Source organism: Citrus sinensis, chromosome 1 (assembly GCF_022201045.2).
Source record: "Citrus sinensis cultivar Valencia sweet orange chromosome 1, DVS_A1.0, whole genome shotgun sequence".
Taxonomy (NCBI): Eukaryota; Viridiplantae; Streptophyta; class Magnoliopsida; order Sapindales; family Rutaceae; genus Citrus; species Citrus sinensis.
This window is the reverse complement of record NC_068556.1, coordinates 6,966,584-6,989,224: the sequence shown is the minus strand read 5'-3', so window position 1 is coordinate 6,989,224 and position 22,641 is coordinate 6,966,584. Positions and strand designations below refer to the sequence as shown.

General features: G+C 33.9%; 3 protein-coding genes and 1 pseudogene across 3 annotated transcripts; all 4 read left to right on the top strand.

The window, feature by feature from the left end:
- Nucleotides 1–456: 456 nt before the first annotated feature.
- On the top strand, nucleotides 457–4,656 carry LOC112497968 (uncharacterized). Its single transcript, XM_052443568.1, is given in 5 exon segments — nucleotides 457–486; nucleotides 2,680–2,769; nucleotides 4,264–4,370; nucleotides 4,372–4,489; nucleotides 4,609–4,656. Coding segments are annotated over 5 exon segments (393 nt in total).
- Nucleotides 4,657–6,463: 1,807 nt separating this feature from the next.
- On the top strand, nucleotides 6,464–13,364 carry LOC102627448 (putative E3 ubiquitin-protein ligase LIN; annotated as a pseudogene).
- Nucleotides 13,365–13,918: 554 nt separating this feature from the next.
- On the top strand, nucleotides 13,919–15,928 carry LOC102626982 (protein NRT1/ PTR FAMILY 1.2-like). The gene is made up of 3 exons (XM_015529505.3): nucleotides 13,919–14,234; nucleotides 14,318–14,865; nucleotides 14,930–15,928. Exons 1-3 carry the CDS (start codon nucleotides 13,920–13,922, stop codon nucleotides 15,834–15,836), a joined length of 1,770 nt encoding a protein of 589 aa, XP_015384991.2. The 5' UTR covers nucleotide 13,919; the 3' UTR covers nucleotides 15,837–15,928.
- A 790-nt stretch (nucleotides 15,929–16,718) lies between these two features.
- Nucleotides 16,719–22,357, top strand: LOC102626689 (protein NRT1/ PTR FAMILY 1.2-like). The gene is made up of 5 exons (XM_006475596.4): nucleotides 16,719–16,966; nucleotides 19,506–19,584; nucleotides 19,707–19,924; nucleotides 20,015–20,562; nucleotides 21,221–22,357. Exons 2-5 carry the CDS (start codon nucleotides 19,512–19,514, stop codon nucleotides 22,137–22,139), a joined length of 1,758 nt encoding a protein of 585 aa, XP_006475659.1. The 5' UTR covers nucleotides 16,719–16,966; nucleotides 19,506–19,511; the 3' UTR covers nucleotides 22,140–22,357.
- The last annotated feature ends 284 nt before the right edge of the window (nucleotides 22,358–22,641 follow it).

Genomic DNA, 22,641 nt, shown 5'->3' with positions numbered 1-22,641 from the left:
AAGAATATGCCGATTCGGGCTAGGAATACTTTTTTTTGTCAATAACTGCTCACATTCACCAAAATAAGGGGGCCACACTCCTAAATATGTGGTATGTTATAAATAATACATTACTCCCTCAAAGAAAGGTGGGTTCACTAAAATTGAATTCTAATATTTTATGATTTAACTCAAATTCACTAACATCGTAGTGAAATTACCGAGAACCCCCTCTTTCAGTTCTATTTCACTACTTTTTGTTTATTATTATGTGTGCATGTATACCTCCATCTATTACACTTGGTTCAACCCTAGGTGGGAAAAAATTAGGCGTCAATAGTAATTATTCTTATTGTATTAGGTTTGTTGGGATTCTTTCTTAAAGTCTTTTAATATGTGGGATTAAAAGCAGCGTTCAAGGATTGCCTGCATTATTATTAACTTGCTTAAGTCGGATTCCATTCCTTAGATCAAGCCATGAGCAAGCTTATAGCGTGCAACATTCCGGTGATTGAGATTTCAGGAACGAGACGCTTTGATTTTCGTTTAAAAATTATCACTTTCATAATTTCATAATTTATTTCCTTTACAGTCATACTTGCTCATTTTTTTTATTATATCAAATTATTTAAAAATTTCACATTCTTAATTAATAAAATTAAAAAGGATTTCAAAAATAATTTTTTATCGTACAATTCTAATAATTTATATTTAAACTTATTTATTGTATTATTATCAATCTTTTATTAAATATATGTATTGTACTAAGTATTTTAATTTTACGTTATTTGACATGTGATTTTTTTTTACTTTTTTTATATACACTGACATTCATTTTACCTTTTTTATAAATTAGACCAAGTATTAAATAGTTTTGAGTCTGCCCCTGGTATAAGATTTTTTTTTTAATTTTATTTTACGAGAGGAAGGTTTCGAATTTGACGTTTGGGTAATGTGACAATCATTATTGTCATGGGATCAAGATTATCTTCTGATATGATCTCTTCCTGAGCAAAAATACATGTAGGTAATTGGTAGTTAATAAATAAAGAAAATAAAGAAGTTAAATCATATCTATACACTATCACTTAAAGACACATGACATAAGATTTTTAAAAACTTATGAGAGCTCAGATCATGAGATGATTTTTATCTATTGTCATGATAGGACTAAGCATGGTTTGTGTGCATTATATGGATAATCCTTAATTCCTCATAATTATGACTATTAACACTGAAGGTGGGGCTATTTTGCACTATAAATTTATTTTGAATACTTTATTACTTTATATACTTTTATACTAGTTTTAAAAAAATAAGTTTCACTTAATACACTCTTTAGAATTCTATACAAATTTCTTACTTAAACTATTTAAATTAATTAACTTTAATCACTTAGGACACCAATAAAACTATTCAATAACCTAATTTTAATAGATTTAACCATACTTACAACAACATAATCAAGTCAAATTGTGAAAAAATTACCAACACAATTATAGTTATGAATTTTATTCGTTTATGTTCAATATTGAAATTTTGCACACCAAATAACTTACAATGAGAACAACGACGACGATGACAACATCAACATAATAATAATAATAATAATAATAATAATAATAATAATAATAATAATAATAATAATAATAATAATAATAATACTACCAGAAAAAATAAAAATCAAAAGAAGAAGAAGAGAATTGTACTTATATTTATTTTCATTTATTTCAAAATTTTGAATGGATATTTATTTTATTTTTGAAAAACAAGAGTATTATTACGCATACTTTTTAGTCAAGTTTTTTTTAATATTGATTTCCTCATTGTTCATTTAGGTATTGATTAAGATATGAGAATTGTACATTCAATAATGCGTGTGTTATACCGATGTTGAAAATAATTATGTACTATTAAGTTATAATAAATTGTCCTTAATAATAATTCGGCTGATGAGTATTGTTATAATAATTTTTTTATTAAATAATAATATTTAAATTAATTTTTAGAATGTAAATAACCCTACTCTTAACACCAATTATAAAGATTGTCATTGGAATTATGAATAGCTTAATGTAAGCACAGCTACACAGTTAATGCTAAGCTTATTTATAGGTGAAAGGAACATGGAATTGCTGGAAATGCAAATCCTCTAGGGATGGCAAATAGTGGGCTTGGGCTGAGCTTTTTCAAGCCCAGGCCCAAGCCCAAGTTAGCGAGAGGGTCTGGGCTGAACATAAGCTTTATTTATTTTTAAAAAGTTTTAAATTATTATAAATTTGAAATAGATTAATGATCAATAAGTTATTATAATCATAGTTAAATTAAAGAAAATGAATATTTCAAAGTAAAATAATAAATAAAGCAAATAAAAGCTCATAACTTTAATTTTTTTTTTATTCAATTTTTTAATTAATTCAAACGCTCTCTTAATTAATTAACACAAAAGAGAGAGTTTAATGTCATAATTTTAATTTTTTTGAATCATCATTGATTTATAAGTTAAGAATTTAAGTTTTATTTTTTATATTTAAATTATTTTTTAATTTTAATTATATTATTCTAATTTATTAAAAAAAATTTAAATAGTAGGTCTGGACCTGGCCCGAGCTTTTTTTCTTGGGCCCTTGTCGCTGAAGCCTGCAGACCTGAACGAGCATGGACTGTCCTGAGCTTTTTTGCCCACCCTAAAATCCTCAGCTTCAAATTGGAGACGTAACTATCCCCCAATAGTGGGCCCATACAAGACTTTGGACTTGGCAGATACCTAAATTTTATAACTTTTCTTTTGTATTTTATTATTATTTTTAAATAGTAATATGTTTCTACAATTAAAAATTTGCATATATTTTACAATCTAGAATATACAAAACTAAACTAAATTAAATCTATTAACTCCACTTATATTCTGGGATTTATCTGCTCCACCCCTACTAAATGAGAAGGAAAATAAAATTTCAATCATAAGTTAAAGACTCGAACTTGCACCAGCTTGGTTGCATTGGGGAGTGGCATCTCTTATGTAGTTTTATTACTTTAACAATCAATAGGGGTGTTTGTGGATCGGATTTTACAGATTGAATATCAATTCATATCCGATTTATGACTTTGTGAATTATAAACTTTTAATCTAATTTAATCCATGGATTGGTGAAATTCAATCCAAATCTAATCCATACATTTGTAGAGCGGATGCGGATTTAACCCAATCCATATCCAATCCACCATTTTGCGGATTGATTTGCAGGCTAAAACTCCACAAACTAACTAAATAAAAAAATTATCTAAAAATAATTTTACTACCGATCAAATTCAAAATTAAATAAGATTTAAATAAATTAATTGTTTAAATAAATCTAGAAAATACATTCAAATTTTTAAAATATAACGCACTAAAAAGAAAAAAATTCATTTGTTTAGATCAGTGCATGAAAATTAACTGCGTAGGAAGCTATTTTTTTTATTTATTTAATTTAATTTTATATTATTATCAAATAAGATATAATATGGTGTTAATATAACTATATTTTAACTTATTTGTTTATTAGCAAGTATAATACCATATTTACAAGTTTTATTTTTTTATTAAATAAATATTTTTTTTTTTTGCGGATTTTACCACCAACTGCGGATTTTTAAATTTTCATTCCAATCCAATCCACCAATCCACAGATTGGATTTTTATGGATCGAATTTCTACGGATCTGACGGATTGAACGGATCATATTAGATTCTGAATACTCCTAACAATTAAATCACAAAAAAAACCACTTAGAAATTTACAATAAAAATAGTATAAATTTCCTTGTTTCAAATGCTAAAATTCTCTCCTCTTAGACTTCTCGATCCTTAATATGTAATATAAGCAGAGGAATGGAGATGGGCCTGACAATGAGCTAGCCCGGGCATTGTGGGCTGGGTAATACTTGGCCCGAGTATGAAGCCGGGCTGGTTCTTAGGCATCACTTGATAAACTCGAAACCCGGATCAGAACCTGGATTTTATTAAAAAAATTAAAAAATATTTATTATTTTAAATATTTATATTTATTTGACTCATATATTACACATATCTAAATTTTTAAACACTTAAAGTTTATATTTTCATGGCAAATTTATTGAAATAAATTTTAGACTTATAAAATTACAAAAAAAAATATTAAAAAATAAAAAATCCGGGTACCCGGATTAAAATCCGGTCCGTGTATCTAAAAATTACATTTGGACTAGTTCCGGACATTGCGATACCCAGACCCGGACCCAAATTTTCCCAATCCTAAATTAGTGTCTAGTGAATAAAACTTGCTTGGCAAGACCACCTCATGTGGTGAGTGTCGAAAGGGGAATTAGTGCTAATGTCTTTCTTGACAATAAAGCATGTCGAAAATTCTTGAAATCCTACTGCAGTTAACATGGAAACTGCAGCAGTTGCTCTTCTATGTCACCAGCAAAACGTCCCCTTTATTGCGTTTCGTTCACTGTTTGAGTTAGGTTGTGGAGGCTCTGCTGCCGTGTTCAACCCCCCCCCCCCCCCCCCCCCTCCCCCTTTTTTTTGGCTGCTGAATTTGAGTTGCTGCTATGCTTGGATTCATTACCTTATTCTCTTCGTCATCATTGTTCTGTGATCCAGCTTATTGCGAGCTGTGAGATATTATTTGTTTATGTGAGAGCATTTTAATTCCACCCAAGATTTTGCAATAAAAAATATCAAACAAATAATAAATAAAAAAATAGAGAATAAAATTAATCATATAACATAAGAATTTACTTGGAGAATTCCTTTATTGATAAAAAACCACAGCTACAAAAGATGACTAGAGAAAAATTCACAATGTAAAAAATTATTAAAACCACTTTAGTACTTTTCCTCACACTCAAAACTTTAATAACATTCAATCTCTCAATAGACTTTCAATTTTTCTTACATTGAAATTATCTACTCACACAGAATTGATTGTTGTGTTATCCTATATAAAGAAATAAATCCAACTTTCTTATTGATAATGATTATTTCTTGTAGGAGAAATACCTCTTTTCTTATACTAGTTGTGTTGCTCATTTAATAAGTTAAATCCTAAAGAAAAAATTATTTATTCTTTAAATAAAAATCCTCTTGAATAAGAAAATTATTAAGAAAAATCAAGAAAATACCCTATGACTTATAATTTACAAATCTTTATTAAGAAAAGAGACATGTTTGCTAACAGTTTATACAAATCCCTATTACGAACTTTTAGTCAATTAATGTATGATGTTGCTGGTAAGCTCAATAGTCTAACACTTGTGTTATGATTGCGGCTTTCCATGTGAATATAATCAACATTACAAAGACTAGCAAAAGCAGAACTATTTATATCTCAAATGAGTCAGTTCGAACTAGTTAATTCACGCCAAGAATTGCATCTAGAATTGAGTTGAGCTTTTCATAATGAAATATGAGTGCATTTATATAAGTATATAGTTAAGATTTAATTACAATTTATTTTATTCCTGTTATAACAATAATATAAAAATCTCAATAAAAAAACTTTTGCTCAACACTAAAGTTAAAGCTTCAATCTTCAAATAAATTTGATGATAATCTTAATTATTGATGATTTTAATGAATTTGATTGAATGAATACGTGCAATAAAACAAATTGATCAACAATGTTGTGATTTTGAAACAGAACTTTTGTTATAGCTCTAAATCCAATCGACATTAGGTGAGCTTTTGTTATAATAAAAAATGAATTCAGACAAAAGAAGCAAGCAAGGAATTTTACGTTTTTGTTTAAATTTCTCAGGCATAACCAATTCAACTTAATTATTTAGCAGACCGAGTTAATTAATGCATAGTAGTCCATAGAGTATTCCACGTGTCACGACTTAAGGACGCACGTAAAGTCAATCCGGCCTGAGCGGCAACAGGCCCCATTCTTCTTGCTTATCTGGATTCACTTTGCAGTGAAAATTCAAAGCAGTATAATTACAGTTTTGCCCTCTTCATTTTCCGATTATTTTGTTAAAAATTAGAATGAAAAATAAAAAGATTTTTCAATGAAAGATCCCTTCATTTTAATAGATTATTTAATTTATATTAAAAATTATTGTTTAACTCTTTACATTTTTTAAATTAGAGTTTATGTGATCAGTTAAATAAAATTACTTAAAAATCAATTGACCAAACTACAAAGAGTTAAATAATAATATTAAAAGACAAGAGAATTAAACACTTGGATGCCATAATTTCGTGTTTTGAAGTTTGTAACGTTGGTAGGAACCCTAATTATTATTAGAAGAGGACTCTTAGACCTAACAACAAAAGCTGAAATGGTCAAATTAGTCATTTCACAAGCGCCGTCCCACAGTTTTCGCGCCAGCATAAAAAATAGGTGCAATAATATCTGTAAAATCACTCCCAAAACTCACCAATTCCACACTGCCTGCCCCATCACCGTAATCCTCCTAAAACTTTCACCACCACCACCACCACCACCACCACCATGGATGCCTTTGCCGCCGCCACCACCTCATCAGAAATCCTCCAGCACACCGCAACGTTTATCTCCAAAACCCTTGCCCAGCCCGAGCTCTGCCACAGACTTCTTTCCACTCTCCGCAGCAAAATCCCACCCTCAAACCAATCTAACATTATATTGGCAGCTGAAACTCTTGAAACCGCCATCAGCACCACCACCATCACCGCAAGCCCATCCATCTAATCCTCCGCTCTCCTCCTCGCCAAACGCCTCCTCCTCCTCTCATCATCATCATCAAACCCCCCACAAAACCCCTTCTCCTCTTTCCTCCTATCCCTCATTCACCATCTTTGCAACCAACCCATCAACGCATCCCTCACTTTACTAAACCTATTCTCTCTAGAACCTTCCCTCGCTCGATCAGAGATTGCGCCGGTGCTTTTCGAGGAGTTGTTTCTTGTCCATCTTCTTCCTGTTCTTTACTGGCACAATGAACAACGATCAAGTATTTTATCATCTTCTTTGTCGTCCTTGCAGTCATCATATGATCATGATGATGATGAAAGCAATGATGAGAATTCGATGAGAGATGATGTTTCTGTGGTTGTTCCGTGCGCAAAGCTACTGTCAAAAATGAGTGGGAGTCAAGCTTCGGAGTTGAAAGAGTTGGAGAGAAATTATGAGGAGCTTCTTGACGAGAATTGTAGGGTTTTTGCTAGTTACTTTAAACAAGTCTTGGAAAATAGTAACGATAGCGGATTGATTATTGTTACTCCACCATCAGTAGTTTTAAGGAAGATTGAGAAAGTTGGCGGTGCTGATCAATTGCATCAGAAACAAGATGAAAATATCAAATCGGAGGAACTCCAATTGGAAAACGGACGGTATAATGTAATGCTTTAGTGTTTTTTTTTAAAACAAATTATTTAACCCTTTTTTCCTCCCATGATTTTCTTATTAAGATAAATTTGTAATTTCAATATCTAAATATTCATTTTTGGCATTAAATTTTAGTATTTTTCTATTGCGCATTCCTCAATTTTCACTAAAGTTAATTTGAACCTGTTAACTTTTTTTTCATATTAAAAATAATTAAATAATTATTTGAGTTGATGTGATTAATCCTTTTTTGGACTTTTTGACTAGTGGGTTCCTTAGAGCTCTTTGGCTTTTAGTTCCAACAAGTGTCGTATTCGTTAACGCCAGAAAATAAATTTGCACGAAAAATGCGATTGGATTCTCTCCTCCAACTTGCATGATTTTATAATGAATATATTATAAGCAATAGGCTAATGACACAAGAAGTCAATGAGGTCAAACTAAACGCCTGTATTTCACCTTGAACATAATTATTGTGTCAATTACATTCTTTGAATCATTCAAACTCCACGTGAAAATAATTGCTCCAAAAGTCTTCGTTCTTACTTGACACAAACGTTTGACGTGGTGGTGTCTCTGAATTCAATGGTGCAGCCAATATGGTCTGAAAGAGAAAAGTCATCAGTTCAGTTCACGTTCAACGGTGGCAGCATCAAATCCAAGTCTCACTCTCATTCATTTTATCCACAAAGAGTGCCTCTAAATAGCAGCCACGCAGAGTCCCATAATACTGCTGCAGCTGCTGAGGAATTGAAAACATCGCCAGGTTTACATTTTGATTCTGAAATTGAGTCTTCATTGGACAAGCATTTGAATAATTCTTCTTATTCTTCTTCAGATTCTGACGCCGAAGCAACTGATGAGGTAATTAGTCGGTAGTAACAAGAAGAAAAAAATTATTTCATTTCTAGACTGATTTAACTATGCTGTAATCTTAATTTAAAATGATGTCTTTCTTGTCATGTAGCAAAAGAACATAAGAATGGCATCGTTGGAGCCTAGACAGAGACAAATTCGGAAACAAAAACAGCCCATTTTTGTAGAATCGAGTTGGTATATGTCATTGAGAACAACTCATCCTCATCTTTTATATTTGTGTATTTTTATGTTTCTGATATTTGGATTATTCTTTGTATTATTATTAGTTCTCCAGATCATCTAATAATGGCAGATGCTGATAACCCTCCTGGCATTGGAAAGCATACACCTCCTAAGGACTTTGTTTGTCCCATAACTACACACATCTTTGATGATCCTGTAACTCTAGAGACAGGGCAGACCTATGAGCGTAGAGCAATACAAGAATGGATTGAAAGGGGAAACTCAAGTTGCCCAATTACACGCCAGAAGCTGAGTAGTACTAAGCTACCAAAAACTAACTATGTACTTAAAAGGCTAATTGCAAGTTGGCAAGAACAGAACCCTGGAGGTTTAGACTTGTCTCACTCTGAGCCAATGTCGAAGTCAATTGTGCCTTCGAATTCTCCTAACAGTGTCATAAGCCAAGCCACGATTGATGGGACAATCACTGAGCTAAAGCATGCGATTACTAGTCTTTGTATGTCGGAGATTCTGAATGAGTCTGAAATGGCTGTGCTTCAAATTGAAAGGTGCTGGCTGGAAGCAAGTATGGAACTGGATATTCAAATTATGCTCTCCAAGCCCGCGGTTATCAATGGATTCGTGGAGATTCTTTTCAATTCTGTTGATCCTCGGGTACTGGAAGCGACAATATTTCTCTTATCTGAGCTGGGGTCGAGGGATAAATCTGTGATTCACACACTTACAAGAGTTGAATCCGATGTTGAGCGTATTGTGGCTCTTTTCAAGAAAGGTTTGCTTGAGGCAGTTGTGTTGATAGATCTATTGAGACCATCCACTAGGACCTTAATAGAGATGGACATGATGGAATCCTTAATGACGGTTATTAAGAAGAAAGAAGAGGATTTTCTCAAGATGTGTTTGAAGCCCAAATCAGTTTCAGTACTTTTGTTGGGGCAGATGATTGGGGACAGTGAAGAAAGCATCGTGTCTTCAATTGCTAATACAATTGTTTCATCAAAGGTGTTTGAAAGCGTTATTAGCAGCTTGGAAGCCGAATGGGCGGAGGAAAGGATTGCAGCAGTTGGAATCCTATTGAGATGCATGCAGGAGGATGGGAAGTGCAGAAACTCCATTGCTGATAAAGCTGAGTTGGCTCCTGTTATGGAAAGCTTCATGGCGGCAAGCGATGGAGAACGGTTTGAGATTGTTTGTTTTCTCTCTGAGTTAGTAAAATTAAACAGGTATTTATTTATCAGTATGTGAATGCCTTCATACCTCGTATATTTCCAATTTTATGGTTGATTAATGTGTTTCGTTTTCTCCAGGAGAACATTTAATGAGCAAATTCTCCACATTATTAAGGATGAAGGCACTTACAGTTCAATGCACACCCTCCTTGTTTATCTACAAACAGCTAACCATGACCAATGCCCTGTTGTCGCGGGTCTTCTGCTTCAGCTTGATTTGCTGGTTTGGATCTATCTTTGTCTTGATATCTGAATAGCGAGATATCAAATTTACTGAATGATGCTATTGCTTACTTCTCGACAATTGCTTGGATGGTTAAGTTCATCTGTGGTACTTATAGTTAATGACTGGTATCTTGGTTTGTAGGCTGAGCCCAGAAAGATGAGTATATACCGTGAAGAGGCAATAGATACTCTTATTTCTTGCCTCAGAAATTCTGACTACCCAGCTGCCCAACTAGCAGCTGCAAAGACAATTGTGTCACTGCAAGGGAGATTCACTACCTCCGGGAAGTCCCTTACAAGGGCTATGCTTCTAAAACGTGCAGGGGTTGGTAAAAGTTACAAAAATCTAACTCGAACGGAGCAGATTGGCAATATTTGTGGAGAGGATGATGATACTTCTGTGAGTCGTTTGAAAAATTTTCGACATTGTCTCAAGATTAAAACTCATGCTTACTGTTTTATAGTTTCTGCATATTTTATGGACTAGCTGATACTAAGATATTTGTGCTATTTATCATTTGTCACAATTAATTTTTATTTCTCTTCTCCAGGAAGAAGAGAAAGCAGCAGATGATTGGGAAAGAAAAATGGCGTTGGTTCTAGTAAGCCATGATTTTGGTCTGCTGTTTGAGGCTTTAGAAGAAGGCTTAAACAGTAGATTCGCAGAGTTGTATTCTGCATGCTTTGAGTCAGCAACATGGCTCATATACATGCTCAATTTTCTTCCAGACACTGGTATACTTGGAGCAGCAAGGGTCTCCTTACTTAAGCGCTTCATATCAGCATTCAAATCTGCAAACGACATTGATGACAGAGCCCTATCACTGCTCGCTCTCAACAGCTTCGCCCAAGACCCTCGTAAGTTGCAATTTTAATGATTATTTTTGTCTATTATTTCTGCTTAACCCAAAATCATGCCACTTTCTTGTCGGTTGCAGTAATAGAAACACAAGGTCAAACAGTGGGAAATATTGCAGAGTAAACAAAAACAGAAAAAGCGGCTATTATACAGATTATTCGTGAATCATGTAACCGATGCCACTTAATATTAAACTAACTAATTTTCAGATGTTATGAATTACAAAAGATTCTATTTGCAGTCCCTATGCTATTATTCACTGTAATATCTCCATACTGTAGAATCATTTTACCTATTGGCAAGGTTTTCTGTGAGGATATTAGTGGTCTATACACTACCGGCATTTCAACTCCTGTTCTTCTTTCAGAATTAGTTCTGAATGAGATGAATCTTGACATTGTTTATTTCAGAGGGGTTGCGTGATATAAATATCCATATGAAGGATATAATGAAAGGACTTAGAGAATTAAGGAAATACTCTCCCTTGGCATTTGAAATGGTGAAAGTTCTTTCCAATGGACACGACTCCAGCGCTGTAAGTCAGTGCACTTCTATATGTTATACTCCCCAAACAGAATAAAGTATTGTACTTATGCTTATTTGGTAGCAGGACTTCTGGAATCATAGAGAATTGGTTCATGTAGATTCCAGTGAAAATGGGAAAGTGCTTTCTATAGCCTGCTTCAGAGACAAGATATTTTCTGGCCATTCAGATGGAACTATAAAGGTGAGTCTCTTCATTCCTAAGCCAAAAGGAATCTTGAATAAAAAATTAACTAAAGTGAGCCATTTGTGACTTTAAGAAAAGAGTTTTAACTTTTCTGAAGCCGCAGGAGTGAAATTTATGAAATTTGAGTTTTTCTTTTGTTTCTCAAATTCTGAAGGTCTGGACTGGTAGAGGTAGCATTCTTCATCTCATCCAACAAATTCGAGAACATACGAAGGCAGTAACTGGCCTGGCCATTTTGCAGTCAGGGGAAATGCTATATAGTGGTTCGTTGGATAAAACTGCAAGGGTGCGCTCAAATGATTCATTTACTTATGCTATATTTATTCAAGTTGTAGACTAAAGTAGTTTTTACTCCTGATAATAGGTTTGGTCCATTGGCAATGAAGAGATACATTGCGTACAAGTCCATGATATAAAAGATCAAATTCAAAATCTAGCGGTTTCTAATAGCATTTTATGCTTCATTCCACAAGGAGCCGGTATCAAGGTATCTAATAAAATATTCCATCCTTTTTTCTGCCATCAACTAATGCTACCACCCATCAAACGCATCTCTGTCTGAATTTGAAAGTTTACAGAAGTTGGAATTTCTTCAGTTTTAATTATCATCATCTTATCTCCAGTTTTAGCTGTGTATCGTTTCTGTAAATTGAGCCAGTGTTTTAATTTGTTCATAGCTTGTCTTTCTAACCGTCATTAAGATTTATGGTTACTTGTGTGTGCTCTCATTATGTCCATATATGGACAAAAGACTTGCATGAAGATGTATATGAATCTGACCTTCTCAATTTCCCATTAGGTTCACTTACGGAATGGAAAAACAAAATTGTTGAACTCCAGCAAGTATCCAAAGTGTTTGGCTCTTGTACAGGGAAAAGTGTACTGCGGCTGCCAGGATGGTGCTATTCAGGTATGAGATTTTCTTTGTATGCGATAAAAGCTCTTTGTCACAAGCAATGTCCCCCTTAATATTTAAATTTTAATTAACATAAACTTTGGTGTTCAGGAAATTGATTTAGCAACAGGGACATTCGCTACCATTCAAACTGGTCATAGAAAATTACTAGGCAAGGCAAATCCTGTCCATGCACTGCAAGTTCACAATGGTCTCGTATATACAGCAAGCACTAGCTTAGATGGTGCAGCAGTGAAGGTATTTCTACGTACAAAGCAATTATCTTTTGTTTTTCGAAACATTGAATCATCACAAAATGTAGCCAAACTAAAACAATTATAGCATAAGTAAATGAATCATTTACTTCAATTCGGATTTCTTCTGCTTGGAATTTTTTGAACCAACAATTTCTAATGCTGTTCTGCAAAGATGTGGAGCACTTCAAATTACAATATGGTTGGATCACTCCCAACGTTGTCAGAAGTTCGGGCCATGGTTGTAAGCTCAGAACTGGTTTACTTGGGGTGCAAGGGAGGAACCGTGGAAATATGGGATCAGAAAAGGCAAATTAGAATTGAAACACTTCAAACTGGTACAAGCGGCAAGGTGCAATGCATGGCTCTTGATGACAATGAAGAATTTTTGGTGATTGGAACTTCTGATGGCAGGATTCAGGTAATTATATTTTCTCTTCTTTTATGTTTATAATTCCAATGAGTTTAACGTTGGTTCTAGATATTGAAATGTAGCAAATACTATCTTCTTATTCAGGCATGGGGACTGAGCTAAAAAGAGCATGATGCTTTTAAACTTGAGACAGCGAATTTAGCTGGAGGAACAACAGAAAGCAGAACAAATTTAACAGAAATTTTTTGCCTTGTTCAAATAACATTCTTTGTATTAATTCAGGAGCAGTATTGTAAAGTGTACATATATTGTAGCATTGTATAGGACCATTGTAATATCAAGCTATGTGAAAGCATTGTAATTCTTCCTGATGTGTAGCAATAAAATCAGAAGATACGGAATGAGCAATTTTCAACTTATGCTTTGGAAGGGCGCATGAATTTTTAATTTAGTTTATTTATTTATTTATTTTTAGTCGTGTGCTAATAAAAATGTGCATGAATTTATAAAGCAGATATATTCTGGAATATAAAATAGCTAATCATAGATATAAAGGTCTTAGTGCTAATAAACAAAGGCTGTCATTTGTTGACTCTATTATGAGGTATAATTTACACCACACACATTAAAGTGAAACATTTTCAAATATAATCAACACTTACATCAAATTGTATTCGCGGGTCACAAACTATATTAAAATAATTGCAGCACTAGTGCTTTAAGAGAGACAAGCGTATATATTCTTAAATACCGTCATGCTCAAAGCTGCAGGTAGCTAAGTGTTAGTTTGTAGTAAGATAAGACAAGCGCATATAAAATGGAAGAAATGAAGCCGCAAAGAGATTCAGAGAAGAAAATGGAAGCTTCCCCACATCAACAGATAAAACAACCACCTTCAAAACCTGAAGGGGGTAGCCTCAGAACCATGCCCTTCATCATAGGTAAAAATAATACTATTAAAATATGATCTCTACATGCATGTACGCAAGTTTTATACAGGTTCATTTATATATAATTTGATAATAATTAATTCCATAATCATTAATTTGTCCAATACAACAAACGTTTCAGTGAATGAATCATTTGAGAAGGTTGCGAGCTACGGGCTGTTGCCAAATATGATATTCTACTTGATGAATGGTTACCATGTTGAAGCTGCAAATGGAGCAAGCATGTTGTCCATTTGGTCTTCTATTTCCAATTTTTTGGCTATTGTGGGTGCTTTTCTTGCTGACTCTTATATGGGTCGCTTTTGGGTCATTCTTCTTGGTTCCTTCTCTAGTCTTCTTGTAAGTGTATTATTATTATTTACTTTCTTAATTTTTATGATCAGTTATTATTATTGTTCATCTAAATTTGGCGTCACACACAGGGCACGACTACTCTATGGTCGACAGCCATGATCCCGCAGCTAAAGCCTGCTCCATGCAACCAGCTTGTTAGCAGCAATTGCAGCTCCGCAACACCAGCTCAATTCGCAATCTTGCTTTCCTCTTTTGCTCTCATATCAATTGGTGCTGGCTGCGTGAGACCTTGTTCCATTGCCTTTGGTGCTGACCAATTAGACAACAAAGACAATCCCAAAAATAAAAGAGTACTGGAGACTTTCTTCAACTGGTACTATGCCTCAACAAGTGTATCCGGGATGCTCGCATTTACAATTATTGTCTACATTCAAGACCATTTAGGATGGAAAATCGGATTCGGTGTCCGTGCAATTCTAATGGTGCTTTCAACTCTAATGTTCTTGTTTGGTTCTCATCTTTACATTAAAGTGCAGCCTGACAAGAGCTTGTTCACCAGTTTCATTCAAGTCATTGTTGCTTCCCTTAGAAAAATAAGCCTTTATCCCTCGTCAAATACTGTGAATTACTATCATGCCAAAGATTCAAACTATGTCACTCCAACTGACAACCTAAGGTGTGATTAATTTTTAGTTAATTCATTATTACAGAATGAAGTTAATGTTCTGCTACGTATGCAGGTTTCTTAACAAAGCATGCATGATCGAAAATCCTGAAGAAGACTTAAACCCTGATGGGACAGCATCAAATCCGTGGAAACTCTGCAGCATAGGCCAAGTAGAATCACTGAAAGCACTGCTAAGGATCACCCCAATGTGCTCTACTGGGATCATAATTCTACTTAGCTTAAACCAACAGACATTTGCTACACTCCAAGCTAAAACTATGGACAGACACATCTCTCCAAGCTTCCAAATCCCAGCAGGATCATTCACAGTATTCACTATTATTACAGTAACACTTTGGATTGCCATATATGACCGAGCAGTCGTTCCAATTCTAGTTAAATTTACTGGACATCCCCGGGGACTTAGTCCAAAAATGCGCATGGGAATTGGTTTGCTGCTATCCGCAGTGTCAATGGCTGCGGCTGCAGTTGTGGAGAACAAGAGGAGGAAATTTGCAATTGATCAAGGGTTGGTTGATGAGCCTCAGAAAGTGATGGATATGTCAGCTATGTGGCTAATACCGCAATTTAGCTTGATTGGTTTGGCCGAGGCTTTTAATGCAATTGGACAGATTGAATTTTACTACTCTCAGCTTCCCAAGAGCATGTCTAGCATGGCTATGGCTATTTTTACTCTTGGAATGGCTGTTGCAAACTTACTAGGAGGCCTTTTGGTGAAGATTGTTGATAGGGTTACAAGGAAACATGGCAAGGAGAGTTGGCTATCAAGCAATTTGAACAAGGGTCATCTTGATTATTTCTACTGGCTTCTAATGGCCATGTGTTTGGTTAATTTCGGATATTTTCTTGTTTGTTGTTGGGCTTATGGACCTTCTGTGGATGTGGCAGAAATGCCGACGGATAAAATGCCAGAAAGAAATGAAGATACATCTGGAATTAGAGAGCCACCAACGGTTTGAATTGCCTTGTTTTTGTTGAGAATTTGTAGTTTTGTAATTGGATCGAGAGAATTTGTAACAGAATATCCATTCGCATCCAAGTGATACCATGCTCGATTAGATTGGACTAAATTGAACTAATACTTAATATCATTAATCGTTTAGCATAACATTCATTGTAACAATATTTTAACTATTAAAATCATTTAAAAATATTAGTTAATTAGATATTCATTTAATTAATTAATATTTTAAATAATTTACTCAGTATCATATGTGGTATCATTTGCAATCTCAACTTTATAAGAGTGAAATTATTCTATAATTTTTTTTTCAAAAATTGATATAGTATTTTAATGGGTCAATATAACCCCATCCTTTTGTCAATGTTCATTATATTATTATTATTATTATTAAAGACATTTATGTTTCTAGTTTATTCATCGTGGTATGTGAAAGTTGATTTTTTTTTTTAATATTTTACATATTTCAGTTTGTTTTAAGTCCAAATATCCCGACCATGCATGTCATAAGTGATAGCTATAATATCAAGGAAGTATATTAAAAAATTGTATTGTGAAAAAATAAAAAATAAAAAATTGGTCAAGTGAAGCTATGTTTTACTCCCATGCCATTTAAGATTTCATTCTTTCACTTTACTACAATAATACGAAGACCTAATGAACACATAAAACATTATTTATTTATTTATTTATTTCACCTCTAATAATATCTAAATCATTCATTTTTTTTCCTCCTTTTGGTTGCATCTCGGACTTGTTACGTCAACTACAATTTCACAACCAAGTTGGAATTTAAAATAATTTATACATTCCAAATGTACTAATGAGGAATTAAGGTTGCCATAAAAGCAAGTGAGTTTTGATTTCGTTAATTAATGTGTGGCTAGAAATGGCATGAGGAATTTTTTGGCCTTTCATCTCAGCACACTTGATTACTTGTTCCATTTGTAGGCCAAAGAGTTTAAAACCACCAACTCACCTGTCACCACCTCTATGTACTCATCAAAATCACAGTCGCTGAGAGCGGCCAGCCCAATAACTTGAAAACAAAGGAAAAATTTTGAGCTTTGAACAGCAACCCACCATCGCCGAGTCCGACCATTTTTCCAGCCGGCAAGTTCAAAAACGGTACGCATAATTAATAATTTATATTATCAATTTTGTGGGGCTGAAACTTTATTATGTATAAGAGCTTAATCAATTAGATTAAGTTATTTATCAAATACATGACTCATCGTGTCTATGAACTGTGCCTGAACTTTTATCAAGTGGCTGGCCCTCTTATCTTCTAATTCTATGCCGGGCAGTTTGGTAATGCAATACTTTGTAAAATAATTGTTATTAGTTGTATAACAGAAATAATCAGCTGTTAAGAGAATCGGTTAAATACTTATTAAATTTATTTTTAAAAGTATTATTTATTTAAAAAATAATTGAATGTACTTAATAATTTCTCATTGTTAAAATATTATAAGAATATAAATGACTAAAATAGACAAAATATTCAATAAAATTTATTTACACATGTAAATATGTATATAATTTTTGTGTGTGTGTATATAACAATTGATAACTAAAATAAATAATTTTTATTAATTATATATTTTTATTTTGTTATCTCAATATAATTAGTAATAACAATAATAAATTTAATGATTTTATTTCTTAATTGAATAAAAATAATTTGAGAGAGAGAGAGAGAGAGAGAGAGAGAGATATATATATATATATTTGTAAATTATAAGAATAATTCTTAAAATTAGATTTTAAAAAGCAACTCCTTCTTGCTTTTTAAAATCCATGATATTTCTCAAAATCTGTGGTAAGACGAAATAACTTTATCAAAAATAATTTTTTTTTAAATTCTTAAATACTAAAACTAATTTTAAAAGTTTTAAAATTATTTTTTTATTTGTTTAAACTTTAAAGTAATCCCAAACGGTCATAATCACTATGTAACCTAATTTTTGGGTCTGTTCTGAATATGCATACTGTGCCAACAAAACTCTTGGTATGTACATCGTTTTAATTTTATATTTCATTCATCGGAGAAGATTCTTTAATTTATTTACTGTTTGAATAACTTCAAAGATTTTTTTCCCCTTATAGATAAAATTTGATTTTACATCTAAACAAATTAACTATTACTAAGCCACCATTATAATTAAGAAAATAAAAAGCATAGATAATTCTTATGTGGTTTAAAATGCCTTGTTGCATCTCCAGAACCACATCCAACAATTAATCTTAAATAAATTAAGACTCTATTAAAAGCATAGCATAACGATTTGCGCCCACAAGAGATTGTGTGCATCTATAATATTTGAGAAGACATCTCCATTTATAGTCTATAAATTATGATTGGGGGATTTTTTAGAGTCTCATGTGAGTGAACTTGAACTCATCCCCTCAATTGTTGAGGCCACCAATTGATCTACCAATAAGCGGCAGTCTAAATGGAGGCAATGTAGATGGAAATGTAGATATATGAGAGAGTTTTAACGGTTATAAATTAAAAGATGTGAAAAAATGAACTTTTATTTGACAATGCATTTAGCATGTTTTTTGAGCGGAGGGGCAATTTAGCATGTTTTAGTCATAGGTGAACGGCACAAAACATGTTGTCGAATCAATTCACATAGGACAGATTGAAACTTTTATAATTGATTTAAGAAGAACGCACATCGACCATTTAACTGTTAATTTTACACTCAGAGGTATCTTAGAGATTGTAGGTATGAACAATCACTAAATAATAGAGCTTTGGTTACTTTCCAATTCAGTGTATTTTTATCGTCTGATCTTATCATGATTTGTTAATTTTTTTTAAGTTATTTTTTTTCACGATCTAGATTGTGATACAAAATAATGGCTCTATTTTTTTTTAAATTGATAAGATCTTATCAAGTCAATCATATTAGTCAATTAATATAAATTTATTGTGTTTGGGTTTCAATTTCTGGACCCCCAGCAACTGTTTATGATATGATTTTCTTATTCACATGTTCACGTTGTGTTGTCAAGATAATTCATTTAGGACATGTACCTCCGATAAAAAAAAAGGGGGGGGGTGAGATTTTGGTATATTTAAATATTTAAGGATAGTTTTGTAGTTTAAATAAAATATAATAAGAAGCCAAGAATTAAAAGTTAAAAGCTAAGATATTTTTATTATAACTTAAACTTTGATGACATAAAATGTATGGTACGTTGATGTTTCTTCATATATATTGATGTGACTAGTTACTTAAATAAGTCCATTTTAATCATTTTAGAACCTTTATATATTGTTCAATAATGTTTTCGAATATATATTATTAAATTAGTCGAACTTCCAACAAGATTATTAATCGAATCATGTCGGTATCAAGCTAAAATTTGTCATAATCATGCGACACTTACAAGAAATGCAGCCGCCCTGTCAGACCCGTTTTGCCACCTTACCCACAACTCTCCTACTTTAATTACTTTTGATTCCAAGATTTGTAAAATTGAAGTGATGTTACCTAGAATTCTCATTTCGCTATATAACGCCAAATAGCCGTCCTAAGGCTGAGGAAAAGAGAGACCTCGAAACTTTACAATTCCTGAACTATTTCTGAACTTGCCCATATTTTGGCTATCTTAGCTATTGGAACTCTCAGTGCTGATCCCGTGCTCATTGCAGCTGAAGATGGAGACGAATACCAATCAAGAGATGACCAAAAGCAAAAAGGGTGGCCTTAGGACCATGCCTTTTATAATAGGTAAGTTCTAATTACTATTCTGAAGTCAGTGTATAGGGTTCTGCCAACAGAGGAGTGCTAACAGTAAATTTTTTTATGGTATTCGTGATGCTAAATTCTGTAAATTTGAGCTTAAATTGCAGCAAATGAGGCGTTTGAGAAGGTTGCAGGCGTCGGGCTTCATGCTAATATGATATTCTACTTGATACTAGAGTATCATATGAGTGGTCCTGAAGGAGCTAACGTTCTATTCTTGTGGGGCGCCATATCAAATTTCCTGCCCATTATTGGAGCTTCTATTTCTGATTCTTTCTTGGGTCGCTTCCGTGTCATTGCACTCGGAACATTCACCGCCCTTCTTGTAAGCCATTTTATTTTGTTCAACAGCTTTCTCCATTTTAATGTGATTAGTGATGCATATAATTAACCAATCGTACTTTCCTTCTCACAGGGCATGATTCTGCTATGGTTAACAGCCATTATTCCAGCGGCCAGACCGCCGAAATGCAACCCGTTTATAGAAATTTGTCCGGCTGCAAAGCCACGGCAACTGGGGTTTCTCTTTTCTTCATTTGTGCTTATGTCAATTGGAGCTGGTGGCATTAGGCCCTGCTCATTAGCCTTTGGTGCGGACCAATTTCACAATCCTGATAATCCCAATAATGAGAGGATATTGCAGACCTTCTTCAATTGGTATTATGCTTCGGTTGGACTCTCCTATATGGCTTCGATCACACTCATAGTTTACATTCAGGACAAAGCTGGTTGGGTTGTAGGTTTTGGAGTTCCTGTAGGCCTCATGTTATTTTCTACAGTAATGTTCATTCTGGGTTCTTCACTATATATTAAACCAAAAGCAAACAAGGTCTTATTCACTGGATTTGGCCAAGTTATATCCGCAGCCTGGAAGAACAGACACCTGCCTCTCCCACCTACGGATGCTGATAGATGGTACTATTACAAAGGTTCAAAGCTTACTGCACCAACAGAGAAACTGAGGTATATAATTCAGTAATTTCATATCAACATTGTGTAGCATGTAATCCACTTATCTTATTGTTAACAGATGATGTTAGTGTCTGGGCCTAGGATGTTTTGGTACCAAACTTAAAAGACTAAAGTAACCCTGATTCCTTTTTATTAATCGATTTAGGGGATGACTCGATATTTTCTCCTCATATGAAGCCACTATCCGGCTTTGGTTCTTTCGTTCAACACACCTAATTGTTCCACCATATTATGACTATTAGAGTTTGACTCTAATACCACTTGTCACAAGACTTGACCTAGAATATTTTGTTATTCAATCCATAAATATAATCTTATTAAATGAAGGGACCTATATTCTATTTAAAAGCTCAAATGATTCCCTTACCAGACAATTTTGGACATATACAACTGGACATATAATATTTTTTTCTTAATTCTTTGTACAACGTGGTGAAGATTTGCATTTTAAAAAAATGCTAATTTCCGCACAAAATAAAAGTTTTGTGTAGCATATAACTTATAATTGGTGAGCTGACTATATTATAATTCGGTAGTGTTTATCTATGGGTATCATTTTGTAGACAACTCTATGATGGAATTTTTATATCATATGCATAGTAATAAACGACCCTAGATCATATCGTTAAGTGTGTGTTTGGTCCATCAGGTTCCTGAACAGAGCTTGCGTAGTCCAAAATCGAGAGAAAGAGTTGGACTTAGATGGAAAGGCTATAGAGCCATGGAAACTTTGCACAGTAAAACAAGTTGAAGAGCTAAAAGCAATAATTAAAGTTCTACCCATTTGGTCTAGTGGCATCATGATTGCAGTAACCATAAGCCAATATACATTCCCTCAGCTACAAGCTAAAAGCATGGACAGGCACATCTTCAGTGAGAAGCTGAAAATCCCACCAGGCTCTTTCGGTGTGTTTGCAATACTCACTTTGACCATATGGGTAGCAATCTACGATCGAGTTGTAGTTCCCCTGCTTTCAAAGTTTACCAACAGACCAAGAGGACTCAGCTACAGGCAACGTATCGGAATTGGCCTAGCAATTTCATGTGTGGCCATGGCAGTTGCAGCTTTGGTTGAGAGGAAGCGACGAAGCGCAGCAATCAGAGAAGGATTAGCTGATAATCCTGAGGGGGTTGTGGCATTGACAGCAATGTGGCTAGTGCCACAGAATTGCCTCATTGGTTTAGCCGAGGCTTTTAACGCAATTGGGCAAATTGAATTTTATTATTCTCAATTTCCTAAGACTATGTCCAGCATTGGTGTAGCTCTGTTGTCGCTTGGGATGGCCGTTGGGAACTTAGTTGGGAGTTTAATTGTGACAATTCTTAATCGTGTGACTGGAAGTGGAGGAAAAGTGAGTTGGGTTTCGACTAATGTTAACAGGGCTCACTATGATTATTATTATTGGATTCTCTGCATTTTGAGTGTCGTCAATTTCTTCTACTTTATAGCTTGTAGTTGGGCTTATGGGAGTTGTGAAGATATCAAGGTTTGGGATGAAGGAGAAGCCATGAAAGAGCATGAAATGCCTCCGACGAAAGAATCTCCAATAGTACATCCTCGTACTTGATGTGTGATTTCAAACTCGTTCTGGGCTATGTAAAACTTAAACTCAACATAATCTTTTTTGTTTTTTTGTTCCTTAAGGAAAATGACATTTTCCTAATTTCATCTTAAGATTTAGACAAGAAATCCAGCTTGAAAGCGGGGTATCATATGTGATACGTAAGGTAGTGTTGCAAATAATTTTGTAAATTTTCTTATAATCGAGGCAGCTTCCTTCCTGGATGTTGGGAAATTGTTGAGCACAAGATTTCCTTATAACCATATTTGCATGAAAGCAAAATAAAAGTGTGATAATAACACACATAAATTGATAATAGAGTTCAGCCAATTATTATTATTATTATTTTGTCTTAACCACGAGATATCCTGGGAAGGGCCCCAACTGTGGGAGGTACCTTTAAGTCCGTATCACAACCCAGACTAGAAGTCCCCGCTCGAACCGGGAGGCACAGATTGTCCCAACAAAGGCGACTTCCCTGCGACTCGAACTGGGGAGCAAACCCAAT

Coding starts and splice junctions, on each gene's coding strand:
- LOC102626982 (XM_015529505.3), top strand. CDS start 13,920: ATGCATGTACGCAAGTTTTATACAGGTTCATTTATATATAATTTGATA. Junction 14,235..14,317: donor GTTCCTTCTCTAGTCTTCTT/GTAAGTGTATTA, acceptor CGTCACACACAG/GGCACGACTACTCTATGGTC. Junction 14,866..14,929: donor ACTCCAACTGACAACCTAAG/GTGTGATTAATT, acceptor CTACGTATGCAG/GTTTCTTAACAAAGCATGCA.
- LOC102626689 (XM_006475596.4), top strand. CDS start 19,512: ATGGAGACGAATACCAATCAAGAGATGACCAAAAGCAAAAAGGGTGGC. Junction 19,585..19,706: donor GACCATGCCTTTTATAATAG/GTAAGTTCTAAT, acceptor CTTAAATTGCAG/CAAATGAGGCGTTTGAGAAG. Junction 20,563..21,220: donor GCACCAACAGAGAAACTGAG/GTATATAATTCA, acceptor TTGGTCCATCAG/GTTCCTGAACAGAGCTTGCG.